Raw genomic sequence first — 19,628 nt, 5'->3', positions numbered from 1 at the left:
GGTATTTGGAGAGAACTTGGACAGCATGATTAGCCAAAATGTCTCTGTGAAAAAGCAAAATGTATTGGTAAGTAAACATAACTGGTAATTTGCCAAGCAGAATAAATGAATACACTGCCAGGGCAAGCAGTACTGGACTGCAGCCCTCTACTCAAGCAATGCTAGCACAATGTTAAAAATCTCACCTTCTCTTTACTGGCCTAAATATAGTATTAAGTGAGAATCTGAAATCCACATTGTTTCAAAAGAAGTATAAGTGAGGTGTGATTCATATGACATCACAACATGCTTCTGTTATTGCTGGCTTATAGCCACACGTGCAGAGGGACCCATTATGAAGCGCAGCAAAACTACCTGCCGTTCACAGTGACAGTGGTCTGGTAGCCAGCAGGCAGGGTAATATGGAGGTCCACCGTGGTTCGTAGCATGTTCTCCTTGGTGTCTCCACCCGGAGACCCTCCTCCATCAGGGACTGCATTACGGAAAATCTTGCGAGGGGCTGGCTGGGGAGCTGGGGGTGGAGGGGGGGCCTTGGCCTTCATTCTCCTTCTGTGGGATTGAGAGAGATGAGATATGAGAGACTAAACTAACCTGGGCAATGCACATTCTACTCCAACTCTACTCTTAGCTGTAACCTATATTTCAGTTTATTAACTGCAAATTTTGTTTCTCTTGCATGCTTTCTGTTAGGTATACCACACTGCCCCATGCTACCTCTACGTAACTACAACCCCAATTCCAATGAAGTTGGGACGTTGTGTAAATCATAAATTAAAACAGAATATGATGATTTGCAAATCCTTTTCTACCTATATTCAATTGAATACTCTACAAAGACAAGATATTTAATGTTCACATAGATAAACTTTATTGTTTTTCACAAATATTCACTCAATTTTGAATTTGATGCCTGCAACACGTTACAAAAAAGTTGGGACAGGGGCAACAAAAGACTGGGAAAGTTGAGGAATGCTCAAAATACACCTGTTTGGAACATTCTACAGGTGAACAGGTTAATTGGAAACAGGTGAGTGTCATGATTGAGTAATAAAGGGAGCCTCCCTGAAACGCTCAGTCATTCACAAGCAAGGATGGAGTGAGGTTCACCACTTTGTGAACAACTGCGTGAGCAAATAGTCCAACAGTTTAAGAACAACGTTTCTCAATGTGCAATTGCAAGGAATTTAGGGATTTCATCATCTACAGTCCATAATATCATTAAAAGATTCAGAGAATCTGGAGAAATCTCTGCAAGTAAGCAGCAAGACAGAAAACCAACAGTGAATGCCCGTGACCTTCAATCCCTCAGGAGGCACTGCATTAAAAACCGACATCATTCTGTAATGGATATTACCACATGGGCTCAGGAACACTTCAGAAAACCATTGTCAGTGAACACAGTTCGTCACTCCATCTAAAAGTGCAAGTTAAAACTCTGCCATGCAAAGTGAAAGCCATATATCAACAACACCCAGAAACGCCGCTGGCTTCTCTGGGCCCGAGCTCATCTGAGATGGACTGATGCAAAGTGGAAAAGTGTCCTGTGGTCTGACGAGTCCACATTTCAAATTGGTTTTGGAAATCATGGACGTCGTGTCCTCCGGGCCAAAGAGGAAAAGGACTGTCCAGATTGTTATCAGTGCAAAGTTCAAAAGCCAGCATCTCTGATGGTATGGGGGTGTGTTAGTGCCCATGGCATGGGTAAATTGCACATCTGTGAAGGCACCATTAATGCTGAAAGATACATACAGGTTTTGGAGCAACATATGCTGCCATCCAAGCAACGTCTTTTTCAGGGACGTCCCTGCTTATTTCAGCAAGACAATGCCAAGCCACATTCTGCACGTGTTACGACAGCGTGGCTTCGTAGTAAAAGAGTGTGGGCACTAGACTGGCCTGTCTGCAGTCCAGACCTGTCTCCCATTGATAACCTGTGGCGCATTATAAAGCGCAAAATATGACAACGGAGACCCCGGACTGTTGAGCAACTGAAGTTGTACATCAAGCAAGAATGGGAAAGAATTCCACCTACAAAGCTTCAACATTTAGTGTCCTCAGTTCCCAAACACTTATTGAGTGTTGTTAAAAGGAAAGGTGACGTAACACAGTGGTAAACACGCCTCTGTCCCAACTTTTTGGAACATGTTGCAGGCATCAAATTCAAAATGAGTGAATATTTGCAAAAAACAACAAAGTTTATCTGTTTGAACAATAAATATCTTGTCTTTGTAGTGTGTTCAGTTGAATATAGGTTGAAAAGTATTTCCAAATCATCGTATTCTGTTTTTATTTATGTTTTATGCCACGTCCCAACCCCAGTAGTTCTTGCATTTCATAAGTTACACAATAAAGTGTGGTTAGGATTGAGATATCACATTGTCAAGGTGATAGACTATTTGTCTCTATGTAATCAGAAGTGTCCGGTTATGTGTGTCTCTTATCTGCTATTGGTGTTCTCAGATAATTCAATCTGAATATCACCAACAATGTTTACAGATAAATGCCACTGCAGCAACAGCATCAACAACACACACATTTAAGCATCTATGTTAAAAGTTAAAAATGCATTGTTTGAGCCCCAAATATTGCAAACAACCAGAACAACCCAACTCCAGTATGTTCTTTAGTAAGCAGTGCAGCATCATGGATATACCAATCACAAATCCAATTCCAAAAAGTTGGGACAGTAGGTAAAATGCTAATAAAACAAACGCAGTGCTTTATAAATCTACCTACCTCCCACTTTTTTAGGAATGGTACTGTATTTAATAACATCAATGACACTTCACACGGGCTGCAGAGTATAAAAACACAAATGCCATTTACATCAATCAGTTCAGCTATTTCACACTCTCAATGTATATAGAAAAATGTGAAAATATGCAAAAATATACATATACAGGTTTCTAATAGAAATGTTCCTGCCATTCTGGTTATTTACGCCCTACACGACACCACCACTCTCACTTAAAGACCTTGAAGGAGGACACAAGTAAATCATTCACAGGTTTCAATGTCACTTCTCTTTCCCAGTTCTTTGTTGAAAACAAATATGCTACAGTAAAGTGTCGTTCTGCAAACGTTCCGCTGTCACATGTGCAAATTGAACACTAACAAATGCCTTTTTCATTTCTCCAAGTCAATCAATCCAACTTTCTTTTCTCCTCTGAGCAAATATTAATACGAGATAGGATCACTGGACTCACTTCAAAGCAGTCCTGGTCTCCGTGTGCTGACAGTTCGTTTGATACTGTTTAAGAATCCCCACAAGCACCAGAGCAAAAGAAGCAGCGCAGAATGTCAGACGACGTCTGTACAGGACAGCTGTTGGTGGAATGCACGTGAATGGGCTGCAGTTGGTAGATGTTGACCTCAGCCTGGTAATTATTAATAAAGGCGGGTTCTCTAATGTCACAGCCCTGTTGTATCATGCACTTATTATGCAATCTGTGATGTGTTCACTGGATGTGTAACAAGGCAGGTCAGACCAATTTAAATCTACAACACAGATCTGATAAGAAGAAACAATGACATAACACTGTTGACCTGTCCTATGAACGCAACATGTAGAGTTGTGAAGCAGCAGTTGTTCAAGTCTGCTGGTTTGGTTAGCGCCATGATATGTGCGAATAGCCACACCTCCGGTGTTGACAGGATAGGACGTCCTGAAAGTGTGCTCTTGTCTAGAGCTCCGTGCCTGCACAGCACCTCCAACAAAGAGCTCTTTACGACAGAGCCAACTTGTGTGGGAGAGCAGGAAACTCTCAGTTTCCCAGCTGGCACTTCCAAACATGCAGCATCCAGTGCGACTAGGTTACTAATGGATCTCCTCAGTCTTTTGAAAGATGGGCTTTTAATGTTTGGCTGATCGTGTTTCAAACACTGGCATATACTTTCAGTGGGGTTACAGTGAGAACTCTCCATGGTATAAATCATACAATGGAACAAAGTTGAAAATGACTGGAGAGGAAGCATCTTTTTAATGAGATATGTCAAGAAGGGCCGTAAGGAGCTTGATGATTCAATGTGAAGGAATGGGAAGGTGCTTAGATTGTGAATATGAATAACTGTATAACTATTCCAGTTTTTGTTGGGTCTAACAAACAGTGGAAGTCAATAGTCACCCAAATCGTTACTACAAATGAAATGCCAATATTATTCAATTTGCATTGTACACAGTCTCACTTTTTGCACTGTTCATTTGAATCAGTGTGTAAAACCCTTAAGGATGCACTCAGGAAGATCTTGCTGACAAAACCTGTTTGAAAAAAACATATATTCAAAAGCAAATAGCTGATTATGATGGCTAGTGCCTCATGCTAATGCCAACCACACATTTGCAGAGTTTTAGGCTGAGGGATATCAGTCACATTACTATCTCTGTCATTCGTTATTGACACTGCACCTTATCAGTTATAGGTAGGTAAGAGGCCTGGGCTCAAACCCAGCTGTCTCAACACACTATTAGCCGACTAGCCTGATTAAGAGATTAGCGTTTATGGGTGCCTACTCCTTCCATGACCTAAATCGGCTCCTGCTCCCTCTCTCTTCTGCTCTTTCTCTCTCTGAAACTGTCAGTAAAACCCAACTTACCCAAATCCATGCTCCAGTTCATTCCTTCTGCAATACTGCAGAAAAAGCTTCTGTCATAGAAGCAATTTGGGAACCAGCCTCTCCAGGAAATCCAGGTTCCATGCAATTTGGCTTAAGCTTTTGGCTAAAAGTTTGATGATTTAAGTAAGACGTACCTAAAATATCCTATTCTTTTCAAACACTTTCATACAAGTAAAACACTACCCATGTACTGAAATAGAGGCAACTCCACTGTGCTACTCTGGTCAAGCCAAATGAGAAGCAAATGAGTGCAAGTGAACATGGGTTGCATATTTATATGTTTTATTTTTTTAAGAAAATCGTGAAAACATTGTTAATACATATGTACAAGGTCTCCTTGTCTGGGAGCGTAAGAATGCAAAAGAGGCCATCTGATGGTGAGATCCTGTAAGCCCTAGCTAGACAGTGAGGCACAGTTCACTGCATATAATAACAAACAAAAGGGTTGGACAGGCAAAAAAGGTTCTAACCTCTTCTGTTCCCTCTGTTCACACTGAAAGGGTCAGAAATTATCTATTTAAAATGTTCATAAACCTTACCAGGGAAGAACATGCCACAAAGCTGCTGAAAAAGCCAGCACTAAGGCCCAATCCTATTTCACCCCTTACCCCATGTGGGACAACACGTTCATGTCTAGGGGTAGGGGGTCCCAATTTTTGTTAAGATAGAGGAGTAGGGCAAAGTGTTAGGACTATATGGCCCTGCAAACAGAGGTTATTCAGAGACTCACTCCAAACACACAAATATGAGCATTTTCTCTGTTAAAAATTATGATAATCATTGTATTATCTTAGTTTAATGTTGTTCCAATGTATAAAAACCTGTATAAAAAAGGAAATCGCTAATAGCATGCTTATATCTTGTTAGCTAGCTAGATAACTTTCCCGTTCCACCTTAAATAGTCCAGCAGTATTGACACCCGAAGAACAATTTGAGCAAGAAGCTGGTGAACAGCTGACTTCAGCTTCATATCACCAAAGAATTAGCGGAATTACCAACAAGGTGGCTGAACTTTTGAGGGTTGTCCTATTTCGTACGGCAAGATTTCAACCACTACCCCTTGTAACTCAGTTCCAAGGCTTTAGGGTGACCCTTGAAAACAAAGTATAGGGGTCAAAAGAAGAAATGGGACTGGATCCAAATCTGTAAACTTTAGACTATTCTGCCAGCCATTATGTAATTCCACACAATCATTCTGAGAAGGCTTAACATAAGAAACTGAAAGAAATAATAATAAAAAAAAGACCAGTTACTCCAAAATACTAGTGGCATGAATGAAAATGAGCCTGTTTTGTACAGCCTAGTTTCATACATAAATACAATATTTCCTCTGGGAGGGAAGGTCTTGTTTCAAAGCTCAGAGCAACATGCGCATACAAAGGCAAGAACTGAAGTGACAGCTTGTCCAAATACCTTGGTCCAGGAAAAACAGAAAAGCCTGACTTGAAAGAGGTGACTGAAAGGTTTCAAGTAGTCATTTGGCAACTGTACCACGATTCACCCTCCACTCAGACAAAGCTGCCTGTTTGTCAAAGGAAAGTTCACAAACCTCTCAACTTTCTGCCTTAGAGAGCGCTGCCCAGATTAAGCTGGCTGTGTTCTTAAAATGAAATGGTCAAAACAAGACAAGAAAAAAATTCTCATATATTCAAATATGTTCAAATTTTAAATACATTACCGTGCAAAAAAATATATTTTGCAAAGAAAATAAGTAAGAAGTAAGAAGATACATATCTATAGTATGCAAAAGATTTCCAAGTCACTGGGCCTCATTCACCAATATCTTCCCAAGTTTTTTCTTAAATTTATTCTTGAGAAAGGTCCTAAGAAAAAAAGTCTACATCAGATTCATGTTGTTTTCTTATCACATCTTTCTGCTCTTCTGTGTGTGTAGATTCTGTTCGTACCCAACACCAAATCCTAAATAAGAAAACACTGGGAATGACCAGTGGTGAACGAGGATCAAATGTTATGTCTCCTAAATACACAAGAGCGCTACCAGTGTAAATTATCATTTGACCCCAAAAGCACATAGTGATCAGAGTACTGACCTGGGGGTCACCACACATTTTTGCCCATTAGTTTTATTCAGTTTCTAAAATAAACATATTGCCTCATAGACAATGACTGAGCTACTTAAAACCTGTTGACTGTTTGCAAATCCCCACAGTATGTGGATCCCTATTTAGTTCTAATAAAAGTCAAAATAAATCGTTGGTTTCTTAGTTTATGGTCAACAATAGCGTGTTCTTCCCTTTGTTTGGTAACCACACAAAGGCAGTTTTAAAAGATTAGAAAAAATTGGACATTTTCTACATTAGAATATGCAGTTTTTAATACTAATGGATTTAAATGGTCAGATGTCATGTGGACAGCCCTATGCAGCACCAGCCAAAAATTTGGAGACAGCTCCTCATAGATAGTTTTCCTAATATTGTAGTATCTTCCACATTTTATAATAATACTAACACATGCAGAATTACTACAATCAGAAATATTGATATGTAGCTATTTAGACTCTACCACAACACCAGTTGCTTAAACACAAGCACAAGAACAAACAAAAGAGGCTCTCCTGCAATCAAGCTCACCTTGCTCAACAGCACAAGTGTCACTGGGGAGTATCTAGAGAAATCATGCAGCATCCATTTCTGAATGTTACAACCAAGCTGCATAACCTGGGGTTTGTGGTACACAAACACTAAAGTCAGGTAATCTAAGTGGTTCTAAAAACAAACCCCTGAACTAAAAATTTCTGATGATGGACTAATTCACAGTTACATTACTCCATCATTTATGTGTCATCAGAAGGTGCTGTGTTGATCTGCTCTGGCTGTGTCCCTAAATCACAACACAATGTCCTATAGTGATACAAAACAAAACAGCAAGTATTTGTAGATTTTGTATACTGCAGCTCTCAAGTCTGATTAGATTTCTTGTTTTGCCATCATCTGAACACGGTCTTATTTTAGTCTCATGGTAAACTGGACCTGCCTCCATCTGAAGTAACTGGAACGTTCTCATTACTGAATATCAACAAAACCTTTAAACAGAAGAAAACAGTCTTTTCTATAAACAAAAAAATGTTCACTGCTGGTTGAGGATCTAACTTTTTTCCATGATGGCTGAACTGGGTATTATTTGTTGGTTGATATTCCAACATCCTTGGAGGATAGATGGGAATGTTATTATTTTAATTTAATAATAAAACAGATGTATGTTGTTTGGTTTATATTCAGTTGACCTTGGTGGATATTTTCAATAGGTTTCAGAGAAGAAGAGACAGAATAACCTCCTCGTTTACTTCCAAAACTTACAATGCAAAGAAGGACTTACGAGATTTATATTTAATGCTATACTATAATAAGAACGTTTTTATGCTATATATTATTTAATGTTAGATTTTGCAAAATGTAATATAATTTATTAATATTACACATATATCATGTATAATGAATGATTATGCATGTACAAAAAAAATACAAATCAGCTAATCATTTTTTTTATGTTCAGAGAAAAGGGAATGGTGAAACATATTTATATATATATTATATACACACACACACACACACACACACGCACACATATACATATATACACATATACATACATACATATACATATATATATATATATATATATATATATATATATATATATATATATATATATATATATATATATAAACAAAACTTGCTGACTGTGTGGCATCAGATTGCAAGCTCACAATGGCTCTCCAACACAAAACAAGCACAGGTGCCATTCAAAGGTCGCCCTGTCTCCTCCACTTTCAATATAAAAGCTCATTCCCATGGCCAACATAATAGGTGATCTCATGAGAAGAGGCACATTTTCATTTTCTCATGAATGGTATTCAGAACGAGGTGTAACTGGTATTTATACATCATGAGCATAACCCAAACAATAATTAATTTAAATTTAATATTGGAGATTGTTGACTTAAGATAAGGAAGATGCCTCTCAAAGATGAGTAATAAAACCTAGCATATTGATTTGTGACCCTCATGGTGTCAGAAGTGTGCTAACCCATAAACTACGCAACTAAACCATCCACCTGCTTTTGGAGAACCTCTCTAGGCAACTGGAGCATAAGAGCTGACCTGTTAGTGCTCAGCCGAGTGGCTGAGCATCCACACAAACAATAGCAGCTTTATTAGAGCCCATTAATCCTGCTTTTGTTCTAGCCTTTCTGTTTTAGGCCAGAACACAGCACAGCGAATCGGAGTGCAGCAGCCACTCAAGTCTAAAGTCAAAAGGATTTTACGAGGCAGGAAAAAAGAACTGTGCGTTAGTCATTATTTCCTAAAAGGAACAGCTAAAAATAATGACCAGATACAAAGTTCCTCTTTTTGAGTGGCTTACACTTGAAATCAACCAGGGTCAGATATTGAAGGAAAATGTCACCACTATTTTACTCTGTGTGAAAACATGCAAGAATAAGGAAACCATGATGCTGGTAATAAGACTAAAACTAGAAATGCACACACGACATAAAACAGGTTTTGAGTTATTGTGCTGTCAGGGAGTTCCTTCACCCTCAGCCTCGACTGGACAAAACAGCACAACAGCACATGCCTCTCAGTACCCACAGTGTTCTCTTAGCAACCTATATTTACACCCTGAAAAAGAGAGAGAGAGAGAGAGAGAGAGAGAGAGAGAGAGAGAGAGAGAGAGAGAGAGAGAGAGAGAGAGAGAGAGAGAGAGAGAGAGAGAGAGAGAGAGAGAGAGAGAGAGAGAGAGAGAGAGAGACAGACAGACAGACAGACAGACAGACAGACAGATGGGGGAGAGAGAGCAAAAGCAAGAGAGAGACCAAGAGAGAGACTGAGACAGACAGAGAGACAGACAGACAGAGAGATGGGAGAGAGAGAGCAAAAGCAAGAGAGAGAGACCAAGAGAGAGACTGAGACAGACAGAGAGATGGGGGAGAGAGAGCAAAAGCAAGAGAGAGAGACCAAGAGAGAGACTGAGACAGACAGACAGACAGACAGACAGAGAGATGGGAGAGAGAGAGCAAAAGCAAGAGAGAGAGACCAAGAGAGAGACTGAGACAGACAGACAGACAGACAGACAGACAGACAGAGAGATGGGGGAGAGAGAGCAAAAGCAAGAGAGAGAGACCAAGAGAGACAGACAGATAGAGACACAGAGAAATAGGGGGAGAGAGAGAGAGAGAGAGGGCGCTAGCAGCTGCAAATTTATGACTGAGGAGGCTTCATGCAAAGAATGAATGACTCAGGCGACAGACGGCTCTAGAGGGATATTCGACTCCTCTCCAGCGTTTGTTTGTCGTTGCTAGGCATGTGGCCTCTGGCTATCTGTGCCCGCCCTCACTCTCCAGTTACAGCTGCTTGGCAAGTGAAGATGCCCTGCCCTGTTTACAGTTCTAGGGGTTTGCAAGGCACACCCCTGGCACACAGTGCTCTCAGACAGCTTCAAAGCACAGTGCATTGTGAAGAAAGTAATGACCACATGGACTAAAAGTGCACTACAGTATCTTTAAGAGAGGCACTCCAAGAACAACACAGGTCCACTGCTCATGTCCGCTCTAGAAGTACAGTACCAGTAAAACATAAACGTAAAAAGTACAGTACAAAGTAGTTTAGAAATGGGGGCATCAGGCAAGCCACAATTTGCAGGGCGAATTTACTTTACAGTAAATATTGTATGCTTAATAAGAGATTTTCATGTCACTTATTTGTGCTGTTATGGTTATTAAAAATGACACATCTACACCTACATAGCTGACAATTTTTTTGCTTCACCCAAAAAGGGGCATAAATTCACACAAAAAAGACTATATCCACAACCCAAATTAATTTAGAGAACATAGAAAATAAAGCCCCAGATGAAAGGAACCTGCATAAGAAGCAGCATGAGTACTGTACTGACATCAAGTGTCGGCTTCTTTGCCAGTAAAAGATCACACTCAGCAGTAGTATCCTATGTTCCAAAATACTCAGCCTGTTCAAAGATTCATCACAATTACTGGCCTAAGCACATGTAAGCTGTAACCACACACACACACACTGATATAAGTCCAGATACGATAATAACTAAGTGTAGGATTTGCAAGCCTACGTCTGTCTGCGAGACGGCAAAAAAAGGAATCCCTAACTCTGTCCAAGTTCATTTCCAGCCTCGACTGCAGTGACCATCAGGCCAGCCGTAATTTCTTGCAACACTGTGGTCTGTAGTCGGTTCTTGATGAATTTAAGTGGTAAAAACTAACAGCTCGCTGCCATTAGATTCACAGGGCTTTCCTTTACCAACATTAAATAGGATGCTATGCTGTCACAAGTCAGGGCTGAAAAAACTGGTACAAGCCATAGCCAACTATTTTGCAAGGCAAATTGTGCCTATATTTCTCAAATGCAATTAAGCACATTAAACTAATTGCATTTTCACACATTTAAACCAGAGATTGATGCTCTACTAATCACTTCAGCAACACACTGTTTATTAGCTGTTCAGCACAGATGTGCACAGAGTGTGTCTGTAGCTGCTGTTATGGACCAATTTCATCCTGCAACTTGGAAAAAACTGATTGCATAGAGAAAAGGGCTATGTGACTTTTGAGGTATAATATACGACATAATCAGAAGAATACAAATGAAAGTATTAAATAAAATTACCATAACTACATATTATTAAAAAACGTATATATTATAAATAACAGTAGTAAAATAAAACAAAAAAAAGGCACTTGCCTCCCCTACTTGAATGGGAACGACGTTCCTCTTTGGACACACCTACTCAAAGAAGAGGGTTCTTTACTCTTACTATTCTCCACAATGTGGAACATCACTGAAGTGTTCGTCTATTTAAAAGTCTGTTGCAGATTACTGAAGGTAGTAGTGGGCGGTATAGCACTTAACCCGGCACAGAGGTTGCAGTTCTTATCGAGGTTTCAGTTGTATCATAGCCTTTATACCAGACTTTCAGAACAATGAAGTAAACTTTCATTGTTATGCAGGCGATACTCAACTGTACAGATCAGCCAAGCCTGATGACAAATACAGGTTAAAGAAAATGGAGGACTGTGTAAAAGACATGAAAGGCTGGATGTCACGTAACTTCCTCCTATTAAACAGTAACAAAACAGAGGTTCTCCTTCTGGGTCCAAAATTAGCAAATTAGTAAATTACCAGATTTAATCTTAAATCTCGCCGACTTTCCAGCCACACCTGGCTCAGCAGCAAAAAATCTTGGCATTATAATAGATTCAGATTTATCATTCGATCAACACATAGGCAGCATCACTAGGACAGCTTTTCTACATCTTCGCAACATTGCCAAGATAAGAAATGCCCTGTCCCTGCGTGATGCAGAAACACTAGTACACACTTTTATTACTTCTAGGCTACTGTAACGCACTACTGTCAGGATGCACGAGCAGGAGTTTAAACAAACTCCAACTAGTCCAAAACGCCGCAGCCAGGGTCCTCACTAAAACTAGAAAATTTGAGCATATTAGTCCAGTGCTATCATCACTTCATTGGCTGCCTATTAAATTCCGTATTGATTATAAAATCCTTTTATTGACTTATAAAGCCCTACATGGTCTCGCTCCCGAGTACTTACAAGACCTTATTTCTCATTATGAGCCATCACGACCACTCAGATCACAGAGTGCTGGCTTATTAATAGTCCCCAGAATTCAGAAGGTTTCAGCTGGGGGAAGAGCTTTCTCTTATAAAGCCCCCAAACGCTGGAATGATCTTCCAGAAACTGTTCGGGACTCAGACACAGTCTCAATCTTTAAGACTAGGCTGAAAACTCACTTATTCAGATTAGCTTTTGGTAGGTAATGTTCCCCCTTAGATAAAGGCAGCAGATCCAGGGGTCCATGGACACAGGGAATTATAGTAAACTGAGACGCTGGTGCTGTTGTCCGGCTGCTCGCACGTGGTCATTCAGGTTTGTGGACAGTGGAGCGGAGGGATGCCAAACTGTTTCAGAGTGCTGCCGTGTCTGTGTGTCCTTCTGGTTCTCTCCTGTTAGTTAAGCTGTCATAGTCAGATCTGCCGGAGTCGTTAGCCACACTCTGTAAATGTTTACACCCTGTTTATGTACAAACAGACAGAATAAAACTAATTCCCTCTCCCTGCTTTCTGACGACTGACTGCTGAGCCCTCCTGCTTCCCACTTCAGACCAGCTGCCCATGCCCCAGCTGCCACCACCTGCCTTGGACGAGCTGCCCACCCTACACTGATGTTCTCATAGACTCCTAGTTATTCCTAATACCAATATTACTGCTATTAATATTTGTAGTATAATCACTTGTAGGTAGTTTGAGCAGAGGAGGATGGGTCCCCCCTGGTGAGCCTGGTTCCTCCCAAGGTTTCTTCCTCAGTTCTGAGGGAGTTTTTCCTTGCCACTGTTGCCCCTGGCTTGCCCACCTGGGGTTTTTTGTACATTCTTACAGTCCTGTTAAAACTTTGTCTTTTCCAAAATTCTGTACAGCTGCTTTGTGACAACATCCGTTGTAAAAAGCGCTATACAAATAAATTTGATTTGATTTCGCTGAATGGCTGAGTCAAGGATGTTGATGCCTGTTTTAAGTGAAAATAAAAATGCAGCAGTCCCTTGATCAACTCCCATGGTGTGGTCAACTGCTGTCTGAGGTAACAGTCCAATGTGTTGTAAAGAGACATAAGAATGGAATGAACAGATAGACTGTGTCCAGAAGATTTTGCTGCTGCTCCTGTCTGATATATAAACACAAACGGAATTAAAAGTATAGATGTTTTGCACCATGTTTGTCAGTATAGCTGGACAAGGCAAAAATGTAATATCTCTAGAATTTATAGAATTACATATACACATATATACCATCTGAATGTCGCAGCTGAAATCGAGATTCGTCAGACCAGGCAACATTTTTCCAATCTTCCATTGTCCAATTTCGGTGAGCCTGTGCGAATTGTAGTCTCAGTTTCCTGTTCTTAGCTGACAGGAGTGGCACCCGGTGTGGTCTTCTGCTGCTGTAGCCCATTTTCTTAAAGGTTCGATGTGTTGTGCATTCAGAGTATGTGGTATTCTGCATTCCTTGGTTGTAACAAGTGGTTATTTGAGTTACTGTTGCCTTTCTATCATCTCGAACCAGTCTGCCCATTCTCCTCTGACCTCTCACATCAACAAGGCATTTTCGTCCACACAACTGCTGCTCACTGGATATTTTATCTGACCATTCTCTGTAAACCCTAGTGATGGTTGTGCTTGAAAATCCCAGTAGATCAGCAGTTTCTGAAATACTCAGACCAGCCCGTCTGGCCCCAACAACCACGCCAAGTTCAAAGTCACTTAAATCACCTTTCTTCCCCATTCTGATGCTCGGTCTTCACTTCAGCAAGTTGTCTTGACCACCTCTACACGCATAAATGCACTGAGTTGTGGCCAGGTGATTGGCTGATTAGCTATTTGTGTCAAGAAGCAATTGAACGTAAGAAAGTCGCTGGTGAGTGTAACACACACACACACACACACACACACACACACACACACACACACACACACATTAGGGCTGTCAAACGATTAAACATTTTTTTAAGTGAAATGTTACAATTAAAATGGTGAACACATTTTATGCTAAATGTACTTATGTTAAAAACTGCTGGGACAAGAGAAAACTGTAAGGGAGTTTTATTTACTCACATACTAGGCAGTAATACTGAACCTACAACACAAAATTGGATTTGTAATAGATTAGGGAACTGCAGTCTCAAATATAAGACATGTAGTCACATCCTACTGTGTCTCAGTTCAGATATGTGTAACAAAAGAAAATAAAAACTACATACAACTTAAACGGTGCTGAAGCTGTATTTAGTCACAGCCTATAGGACTGCACAGTCCTGTGCAAACAAAAATAAATGACACAAAGATGGAGTTCATTAAAGACATGTAGTGTCATACCACAGTGCTACAGCACTGTAAACAGCATAATCCATTAATACATCGAATAACAGCGCAATCGGAATAGTCTACTCCGATTGAGGCCATTCGGAATACAATTTCTTTCCGTACGAGGAGGGTAAACACACACCCACACACACAGAGCCTCTATATTATATTATTTTATATATATATATATATATATATATATATATATATATATATATATATATATATATATATATACACACACACATACACACACACACACACACACACACACACCACAGCGGATCATCTGCCTCCATCTTGCCTCCTCTACTTTTACACCAACCATCTCCATGTCCACCTTCACTACATCCATAAACCTTCTCTGAGGTCTACCTCTTCTCCTTCTACCCGGCAGCTCCATCTCCAACATTCTTTGACCAATATATCCACTATTCTTCCTCAACACACGTCCATAGAGAGAGAGAGAGAGAGAGAGAGAGAGAGAGAGAGAGAGAGAGAGAGAGAGAGAGAGAGAGAGAGAGAGAGAGAGAGAGAGAGAGAGAGAGAGAAAAAGAGAAAGAGAAAGAGAGAAAGAGAGAAAGAGAGAAAGAGAGAAAGAGAGAGAGAGAGATTAAATATAGAACAGCTGTTTAAATTCATGCAGAGACATCACCACAGAAATAAAGTCAGAAATAAAATGTAATTTCTGGAATTTTCCAGTTTAGATACAGTAATGATATGGAACAGGCCAAAGTAAAGGGTGTGACAGGGTTGACCCTTACGCCCACTGGCCTTTACCCAGAATGCCAAGCTCTGGCACTTCAGTCGCCCACCCGAGGTCTGAGAAGGCTGGCGGTCTTTAAGTTCCATGGCTGCTGGAATAAACACCACTCCTTCTCCAGGGAGACGGAGAGCACAAGGCCCTCTGGTACAAACACACACTGCCATTCTGGGACCAATTACTCACCACCAGTAGGGAGGAGAAGAGCAGAGAAAAAGAAAAGATTTAAAGAGCAGCTCTCTTTAATATGGCCACATGTGTCTATTACAGTTATCCTCACAGAGGAATGAATGAACTGAACCGGCAGACAGCCGGCACATTCTTCAGTCACCTGTAGAGCCACTGATCACATGAAACAGTTTTTTTACTTTTACAAATAGTAAAGCATACTTGTTTCTCTGGATGTGAATATCCAAAATCATAATTATTTGACGTTGCTGGTTTACTAGCATTTCAGATGTATTTCTGAATGAATGTAATCCATCTTGTAAAAAAAATAAAATAAATAGCCTGAAAGAGCACAGTGTGATATTTCAATATAAAAAAATAAAAAGTGGCAATATTCTCCACTGATTATTTATATATTCTTAATTACCAATACTTGTTTTAATTAGAATTAGATTTTTTTGTCTTTTTTAAGCTCATTTTTAGCTTTCCTGTAAAGCACGTTTTAAAGCTGTATTTTAATGTCTGATAAGGGTTATATAAATATAAAAAAGTTTAAAATTTTATGTTTTCTACTTTAGCTTAACACACAATTCTGGATTTTGGAAGTTAGTCTTTTTTTTCAATTTCTGAGCATATTGTGGATAAAATCAGTACTTAAAACACACTTTGCAGCTGTATTTTTCATTACAAAAACATAATTAGCCCTGTTTAGTTCAAATCATTGGGTTCACAGTTTCTGATTCTTTTGATGTGGCAGTACTTCTGCCTGTTCCAATGTATCAGATGTCAGAAAACATAAATAAAGAATAACGAAAATGTTGTGATCTCTCTAAATTAGTTGAATACGTATTGTATGTTTGCAGACTGTAGCTACAGGGGTTTCTGTATGAGCGTTTATTGTATTCATAACAATACAGTGTTTTGAGTGTCTTTTTTGTTGTTGCTTAAACAGAACTAGTTTGTAAAGAGAATGAAATCTTTTTGTGCATCTGTCTACACATGACAAACTTGGCCATGCACACATATTATGAGTAGCAGTGAAAAAAGGACACACTGAATGTGAGGAAGAATCTTTTTTTATTTTAATACTCAACTAGAACTGTAATGCTTTACCTTGCTTACATGTGAAAATATCAAAGCAGGGAACCAGACCCTGATCTCCAGTGTTAGGGGCCATAGTGCTATCACCATGCGACCCAAGTGCTTAAAACACAGGAATTCTAACTTTCTTTAAGCAGTAAGGTCCACAACACCTCACTGAAATCCAGATTACAGGGGGGTTTTGGGACCATTTACTACAGACGTACAAGACAACACAGCACAACACACTCAATTACAATACAATAAACACACAAAAGATAGAATTACATAGTGAAATGACTGTAACAGACTGGGGTGTAGTCCAGAGGGAGTGCTGCAAGAGTAGTAATTTTTTTAATTCTACAGTAGTTCCTTCTTCCTTCTACCTTCTTTAATTACCATGTTTTTTCCCCAAAGTACATGGAATACATAAACTGTGTTCCTTGTCCACCTTTAATGAACACAGCTGAAAAGCCCAGCTTTGCTCTTCTGTGTTTTGCAGGGTCTCTACAACCAGTGTTTTGCTGTGTGGTACAATCTACCTAATATGCTTCAATACTAACATTGCATATTCATAGGCCTGAGTCTGGTGATGGTTCATCAAATTACCGTCACCCTCATCATGTTGCCCCAGTCACTGTAAACCATTAGTTTTAAAAGAAAAAAAAGGCTGTTCATTTATTGGTCCATTTCTTGCAAAGCACAGCAAGACAGCATTATTCCCACATGTAAACGTACACTACATTGCCAAAATCTCTCGGCCTGCTGAAGCATTAAGAGTTCCTTTCACTGGAACTAAGGGGCCAAGCCCAACTCCTGAAAAACAACCCCACACCATAATCCCCCCTCCACCAAACTTTACACTTGGCACAACGCAGTCAGACAAGTACTCTTCTCCTGGCAACCGCCAAACCCAGACTCGTGCATCGGATTGCCAGACGGAGGTGCCTGATTCATCACTCCAGAGAACATTGCACTTGGTGATATAAGGCTTGGATGCAGCTGCTCGACCTTGGAAACCCATTCCATGAAGGTCTCTACTCTGTTCTTGAGCTAATCCGAAGGCCACATGAAGTTTGGAGGTCTGTAGCAAATGACTCTGCAAAAAGTTGATGACCTCTGCACACTATGCGCCTCAGCATCCGCTGACTGTCATTCCCAATCGCTACCACTTTGTTATAATACCACTGACAGTTGACTGTGGAATATTTAGTATCGAGGCAATTGCACAACTGGACTTGTTGCACAGGCGGCATCCTATCACGGTACCATGCTGGAATTCACTGAGCTCCTGAGAGCGACCCATTCTTTCACAAATGTTTGCAGAAGCAGTTGGCAGGCTTAGGTGCTTGGTTTTATACACCAGTGATGTCCTGCATTATTATCACATTTATTGTACTTTACACAGATGAGACCGTTTTAGAAATACAGCTGAGCTTTAGTCATGGAAAAAACGTGAATAAAAACATGTCTCATCTCCATCCATTAGGCAAAAAGCATTTCAAACAGCATTAGAGGAAATCGTTTCAAAACTGCATGCTACGTGGTGATGACGACGGACTTTATAGTGCATTCGCCAAGCAGACTACGGCGTTGTGTTGACTGAGCTGTTCATTTTGTACTGACCGCTGTGGAAAGTATTTCTTGTATTTTAGGCAAAATACATTAAATTTTGAGGTCAAGCTTTTGCGATGAACTGTATGAAAATGCTCACTCTGTTTTAAGATTCAGATTTGGAAAATATGCATGCAAACCTTTCCACACGATGCATTGATTAAACCTCACTGAAGTTTTGAAAAGGGTGTGGTAAACTGTGCATTTCCCCTTTGCCAGTGACTCACGTTCACAACAGTCATAAGTTCTGAAAATACTCATTGTAAATATCCAGGAGATAGAGGACAATTCACAAAGTGCACAAGCTGTTCCGTCACTTAACTCAAAATACAGAAGCCAAAATCTATTTACATTTTATAATATGAATTTCATAAAATGCAAAAATATGGATTGTTATTAGATAAGCCATCGATTTCCAATACAAAGAAAAGTTTTTAGACACAATGATACTAGCAATTAAGGATCGTCGTTGGATATACAAGAAAGTGGACACTTGGAGTATCCACAGATCACATTGAGGGGGGACGGTGAGGTTGCGTATTAAGCATATCAGAGAACTTCTAAAAGATACTAGACCAGAGGCTCTACAACAAAGAGCAAAACCAGAAAACTGTAATTTACATTTATCAGTATGAAGACATGGAGCTGTAAAATGTATTTAATCCTTTTCTAAGTCTATGGAGCACCTTGAACTGAATCACACTGTATCTAGAATCTGTGAACAGGCTTTCCTCATAATTTCACTCTGTTAATCTCATGCTCCTACCTGAGGTGGTTAGTTTTGGGGTATAAAAAGAAAATTAAAACTAAGTGAGATACAAAACAACTAAAATAATAAGGCGGTTCAAATGTAAAATTAGAACAATTGCTTTGACAAAATGGCAAATCTGTAAACAGCAAAAAAAAAAAAAAAAACATAGATGAAAAAGACCAAATTTTTCTTTGAGCTGCGTGACAGAGGCAGATTTTTCTTGTCTATATATAAAGTTTTGCAAACCACAGTCCACTGTCCTTCCAGACAGACAACTGAGAAGGCTGAAATAGATGACTGTATAAAACTGGAGTATGGACAGAAGCTGGTGGAGCTTCATAAAGTAGGTTCAAACTCCTCAGTGAGTCCTTTAGTGTAAAATTATTGCACTTAACTGTCCTGGTAGGTTTCTCTTTGAAACAGATGCAAGACTAGAAATGAAGACTTTGGGAGAATCATGAACTCCAATTTAATGCACACGTCAGTTCTTTTAAAAAAAAGATTTTGTGTTCTACAAAATGTTATTTTCATGCTAAAGGTTAGGTTTGGATGCATTCAAGAATGTAGCATAATACAGACAATATATTCAATTTGATTAAACTTTGTCCTTGCTGTGCAGACAGCATCTATAAAGCTATACTTTTATGCCTTGCAATAAATCAGAAGAATGTGTTTTTTTTCCCCAAAATTTCCAGATAATTAAATGGATG

At 39.7% G+C, this 19,628-nt stretch overlaps 1 protein-coding gene across 13 annotated transcripts in view; it reads right to left on the bottom strand.

Moving 5' to 3' along the window:
• The window catches only part of cobl (cordon-bleu WH2 repeat protein), a 110,615-nt gene that overhangs the window by 81,146 nt on the left and 9,841 nt on the right, over nt 1–19,628 (bottom strand). For all 13 annotated transcript variants that reach the window (XM_017700830.2, XM_017700832.2, XM_017700836.2 and 10 more), the window contains exon 3: nt 355–549. In XM_017700830.2, coding sequence (XP_017556319.2) covers nt 355–549 — 195 coding nt within the window. The remainder of the gene's footprint in view (nt 1–354; nt 550–19,628) is intronic.

Source organism: Pygocentrus nattereri, chromosome 3 (assembly GCF_015220715.1).
Source record: "Pygocentrus nattereri isolate fPygNat1 chromosome 3, fPygNat1.pri, whole genome shotgun sequence".
NCBI classification, from domain to species: domain Eukaryota; kingdom Metazoa; phylum Chordata; class Actinopteri; order Characiformes; family Serrasalmidae; genus Pygocentrus; species Pygocentrus nattereri.
Note: the sequence above shows the minus strand (reverse complement) of the source record. Positions and strands in the feature narration are given on the sequence as shown.